The 6000-nt window shown below is 32.8% G+C and overlaps 1 protein-coding gene across 2 annotated transcripts in view; it reads right to left on the bottom strand.

The window, feature by feature from the left end:
• Window positions 1-1606: 1606 nt before the first annotated feature.
• CACNA2D1 (calcium voltage-gated channel auxiliary subunit alpha2delta 1) overlaps window positions 1607-6000 on the bottom strand; it is a 567237-nt gene continuing 562843 nt past the window's right edge. For both annotated transcript variants that reach the window (XM_006155764.3, XM_006155766.3), the window contains one exon: window positions 1607-3962. In XM_006155764.3, coding sequence (XP_006155826.1) covers window positions 3846-3962 — 117 coding nt within the window. In that variant the 3' untranslated portion in view covers window positions 1607-3845. The remainder of the gene's footprint in view (window positions 3963-6000) is intronic.

The raw sequence follows: 6000 nt of genomic DNA, 5'->3' as shown, positions 1-6000 counted from the left end.
GGCTAGTTAGTTTCCACAAAAGTGTCAAGAGAACATAATAAAGGGGAGAAAAGATCTATTGTTCACAAAAGCCACTTGGTCTTTTGCATGGATGCACACTGAGCATTTCAATAAAAGTATCTCTAAAAGCATGATCCAACAATCATACAGCACAACAAAAAAAGACAGCTTTGCCAGGTCATGATGTCAACTCAATTGGCATCTATACAAGACAGTATCCCATTAGTCTCAGCGGAGTTTCTTTGAGATAATTATGTGAACGAGAGAAAAGGTAGATGAAACTATTGGTAAGGGTTGTTTGATTCTTTGAAATTCTGGAATTTTTCAACACTTGATACTTTTGTTTCATTAATTTACTCTTTACAGAAATGTACAATGAATATTAACAATATTAACATTCGGCTATGGGAAACAATACAAGTTCCAGATAATAATAAAATATTCCAAATTTTGGGCAAGTGAGATAGTCATACTATACACACATAAAAGTCAGAACATCCATTTTGTTTCAGCTTTACACACTTCAATGTCAACTAACATGATAAATGTAATAGCTTAAGAGTTTTAAATTAAGACAAGAATTTAAGCTTTGGTGGAGACAAGACAAAGATTTAAATGAGATGTAAAATACAAGAGAGCATCAAATAAGCAAGTAACACTTGGGTTGCAAAGGTCACTTAAAAGGGATACTGCCTATTTGAACCCCGTAAGGCCAGTTTTAAAGTTAATAAAAGGAATATTATAGGAAAACTTACAAATGGCAGCAACACTGTTTTGTTTTCTCCAAGTTAAGCAATAATGCTTCAAGCATTAGAAACATGAAAAAAGATCATACTAAAATCTTATAGGCCCAGGACCTAGAAATCTCTTCAATCGAACTTGCTAACTATGTCATGTTAAAAACCAGTTACAAATATGGACCACGATTGGTGCTTGGCAGTAATGCTGGTTGTTCAGATGGAGAAAATATAAAGAAACCATTAATGTAAAATTCTTTCTTGTTAACACCAATGCAAGAATTTTTTCCTGTGTTTGAGTGACAAACTACATTTAGCTACTAGTATAGCAAAAATCAAATAAGTAAAAGCATATTTAAAGCTTTTTTATTGATCTCTTGTATCTCCAGTCTTTGAAAATGAGTATTAATAAGAGACTGTAATTTAAGTTCTTGTCAACAGTTAGAACTCACAAAATCTGTTAAATTTAATAAAACAATTTGATGAGGTGTGGAATATTGTCTCAAAAACAGAAGTTTGCTAAAAGTATGATGACTAGTATCAGTCATGAGGACAATATTTTGAGTCAGGGACGTGTTTTTACACAATTTATTACCATGCATATTGTCAAAATATTTTACTTTATTCTATAACAAAAAATAAAGGTTCGTAGCAAGACCTGTGTGTGTAAATATATTCTGATGATAATAGAAATCAAATAGGACCCTGCCAAGAGATGCCAAGTTTAACTGCAAATAATACAACAATAATGTGGTTGATGAAAACATACTATATAACTGACATTAGCCATGAAAATATATTAAATAGATTTTAAACATAATTTTAAGGTAGTCTGTTGTATGCTGGAAGCAATCCAATTGTTTTAATGCGCTTCATTTATATACACAAACTAACAATTTATATTTTATTTCTCCTTCCCAACACTTTCATGATTTAAAATAGTCTAGCAAAAGTTAACAGTAAGTTTAAAATATTTAATTAATAAACAACATGATTTAGACATATCTTTACTGAAATGAGAGGTTCCATTTTTTTTAAATCACTTTGGTGTTTTCTAAAATGTCAATACCAGTTATGGATGGGACTACAAAAATCACAATGCGTTAGAAATGATAACTGATGTCAACGCTTAGAACAATAGTTGGCAAAGTGATTCCATATCTCCCTCCCCACCTAATTTAAAAAAATCTTAAGTAAGGAAATGTACACAAATGGAATCTAGGATATATTGGTGATGGGAGGGAATTACAAATATATGCAAAGCTAAAAATTAAACAAATATAGCTCTTAAACTATGCTAAAGAATTGGCTATATCTTTGATATGTGGAACGTACTAAAGCATGCTGGACATTTCTAATAACTTTGACGTAAAAATAATATATAATAAAATTTCCAGCATATATACACACACCAATATTTGGCATGTTCAAAAAAAGGAAAAATGCTTTTTATCATAAAAAATATCTTCATACTTTCAGGCTTCAGTGAAATTATTCACTATTTCTAGTGAATACATTCATTGTTCTTATCCTTTCTGCAAATACTGTTATCTCCTGAAAATAATTTTTAAAAGCATAAATAATATTCTGCTACCATATTAACCTATAATGAAATATCTGATTTACTACACTAACCATTTTCACCAATGAGGCTGTATAAAAACAATTTTTATTATTCACAATCAAGTATTCATGTGCATACATATAGAGATTCAAGGTTTCCTATTTGTTCAGATTATTGTAAAACCCTCATCAAAATTGCATGGAAATCTGGTTTAATGATGCCATTCGAATGAAGGGACAAAAGCAGCAGCAGCAGCCATTTTTGGATTGTCCGTGCCACTGTTCCAACGAACAAAGAGGAAACCTAGGATGACTCTTCATCGAGAACGTATATGTACTTTTCAAAAAATAAATGTGTCAAATCTGATTTATGTACTTAAAATATCTGTACATAGGTTTTCAGGCAAAAGCACGAATCTGTATAAAATCCATTAATTCTCATTTTACCATTTACCTAACCCAGTCATTCAGCATTTACATTGCACAGTATATTCAGAGTAGTTTAACAACAGTTTTAAAGATGACTTAAGTGCATTTATACTGCAAGATTCAGATTCTTACATAACAATAATGTCACTCAGTTAACTTTTCAATGGACTACACTCTACAGTAAGAGAAAAACAAACCAAAAAGTTAAAATAGCAGCAGCATCATGCAAAATACCCTTGGTAACCAAAGTTCAATTATCACAAGAAAAACATTTTCCCCTCCCCCCAACAAGCTTTTCTTAGAGCATTTTTAAATACTTGGCTAGCACTACAGAACTGTACTGTGAACATAAGGGACATTACATCAAAGCATTTATTAAGGGCTTACATTTATGAGGAAATATGTCACATATTCAAAGTTCCCCCTCAAGCACCTTTAGTTTAATAAATTCTTAGTTATTATTTTCAAACTCGCAATGCATTATTCCACCAAAATTTAATTGGTCTTCAATTGTATTTGATTTTTTGGCAAAAAAGCCGTTCTTTGTAAGGCATTTTTTTCATGGCAAATTTTTTTGTAGAAAATGAGCCATTGTTTATAATTCAACAATTCAGACCAATATTCTCTCTCTCCACAAATATGTATATGTATTTCAATAATAACTACTCTAAGCAGAAATTAACTTTTAACAGAAGAATAAATAAAGGTAAAAAATAACTTTTTCTTCCCCTATAGATTTCTTGGTAAAATTGCAACAAGTCAAAATTCCATGTCAAAATCATGACTTTTTTTATGGTTCATAAACAATTATACGGGGAGCCCTTTTACATGAAATCACCAACAATACAACAATAAACTCTCCACTTTTCCAATAGGGCATGTATAGGTTTTGCTTTGATGTTATACATAGATTATGCAGCATTCACACAAGTTGAAGGATCTGACACCCTGACATGCAGCCAGTGGGTGCCTCATGAGTCTGTGCCTTAGTATGATGCCATGATACAGGCCCAGCTAATGTTCTGTTGATTCGACAGTTGACCCTATCTTAATATAACTGAGGGCTCATGTTTGGCAGGGTCTGGAGTTTAATTATGGAGATTCGGTTTTGGAAGGTCATAACAGGCAGTGTCTGCTTCCAGATACCAGCCAAAGGAGTATACACTGGATTCCAAAGATAGACCACAGGGAGGGATTTAACCCAGAAACACCACCACAGTCGGTATAATCCTCCTGTTGGGAAAAAAGAGAAGATAAAAATCCTAAAATATACAATACCTCTTTCAGAATAACCCAAATTTAGTCCACTTCTGAACTCACCTTATAAAATTGCTTTAATTGGAAAAAAAAATAAATGGCATTTTTTCAGATTTTACTTTGTGCAATTTGAGATAAAGTGATTTCCCTAGCACCATATGACAGATGTCTTAAAATTTTGGCTGTAGATCTGATAATCAAGAATGAGATATTTAGATAATAAATTGGTTGGACTGACATACCAATTTTTATATTAAAACCTTACTTTTACAGCATCAAAAATTTCAATATATTTATAAATGCAAGAGCTAGAAGTGAAATTTAATATTAAGTTTTATAATTCGCCCAAATTACAATCGTAGCAACTACATATGTTCCATAAGGAAAAGTTTGGGACTGTAAAATAGCACCAAAAAAAAGCACCCATTTTACATATCACTCACATCCAATTCCTAAGGTGGAACTACAGTATATATGTAGCTAGATCTTCATCAAGAATTCAGGAAAAATGAAGAATAATGTATTTGAACCATAAACAATGAAAGGACACTCTGAAAATATATATATTAAAAATAAACAGCTACATTAGAGATAGAGGTTTGCCTTATTTAGAGAACCATAAAATATTAGCAATTAATATACTCTTGTTCCTCACAGTCTAGCTGTGGACTGTTTGTTTACCTAATAATGCAAAATTACGCTTTACTCTTTTTCCTAGGGTCTATCTTTTATAACATTTTCTACACCCTTTCATTTCTTTTAAAATAAGACAGTGAATTTCATTTTTAAAACCTCACATAAAATTATTCTCCTAAACACTTTTTACCACTTCATTAGTCCAAAGTTCACCTTTCAAGAATCTATATAGTAAGTTATATAAGTAATTTCTTTTCTTCAGAATATTTTTACAAAGACTGTAAAGCCCCAACGAATGAGAATTTTGGTTCTTTTTGTTCACCATGGTTTAATGCAGTGCTTGCCACCATAATTAAATGAATAAATAATCTTTCTTGAATTTTATTTCAAGACAGAACTCTTTTTCAAAAACAAACTCATTAAAGAGATGGGAGAAAGGTATCCATAATCTATCTCCTAAATTTAAACAGAATTATAAAACAAATTCTTGGTCCTCATTCTACTAAGCCTTTCAGGAACATGTGACAATGTTTGACGTATTTGACAAATCCTTGGCTAATGTGCTCTTTTGGTTGTCCTTGAAACTTGTTTGTGGCTGATCTTAACCTCTTTGGCTTGACCTCTTTTTCTTGCCCTCTAAATATTAAGATTTTTCCAGGGATTAGTTCTCTCTCTTTTCTTCTTTATTTTGTTCCTAGGGGATCTAATTCAATACAATATCTATTTGCTAAAACTCACCTTTTACATCTTCAGCCTTTAATACTTCTCTGACATGAGCGTTATCTCTACACTCGCACTCTGTACATCTCAAGATTTCAAATTTACCTCAAAGGATTTTCTTCTGAATAACAATTAAAGGGACTTCTTCAGGAACAGACTACAAGTCATTGCGATTTTTCTTCTCAAATCCTATCCATCAGAACGTCCTCTTAATACCAGCTTCAAGATAGACCCTCAATCCTACTACATCTCACTATTTCAGATCCAGGTCACCATTACTTCTCACTGATTTTTAGTTGCCAGAGTGCATGTGCACTCTCCAATAAAGATAGAGAGAGAGAGAGAGAGAGAGAGAGGGAGGTAGAAAGCAGTCCCGGTGGGGTGCAGTCATGCTGCAATCACTTCTACATTTCTCCATCCTGTTGGGATGCTGGGCATGCACAGCCACCTGGACTCGAATTGTGATCAGCCATGTGGAATCAAGCTCCTTTCTTGAAAGCTGGCTCATTGCTTTGACTCTACCCTGCAACAGTTTTTTCTCCAAAAAAGCAATTCTTTCTCAAAGTCTTCAAAGTCTTATGCAGTGGAGTCGCCATTTGATCTCCTCACACCCCTCTGCTCCAGTACCACAGCAAGCTGTTTACTATATCAGGACCTT

This window comes from Tupaia chinensis, unplaced genomic scaffold, assembly GCF_000334495.1.
Source record: "Tupaia chinensis unplaced genomic scaffold, TupChi_1.0 Scaffold000466_1, whole genome shotgun sequence".
Lineage (NCBI taxonomy): Eukaryota > Metazoa > Chordata > Mammalia > Scandentia > Tupaiidae > Tupaia > Tupaia belangeri.
The sequence above is the reverse complement of the archived record's forward strand: the minus strand, read 5'-3'. Positions and strand labels throughout refer to the sequence as shown.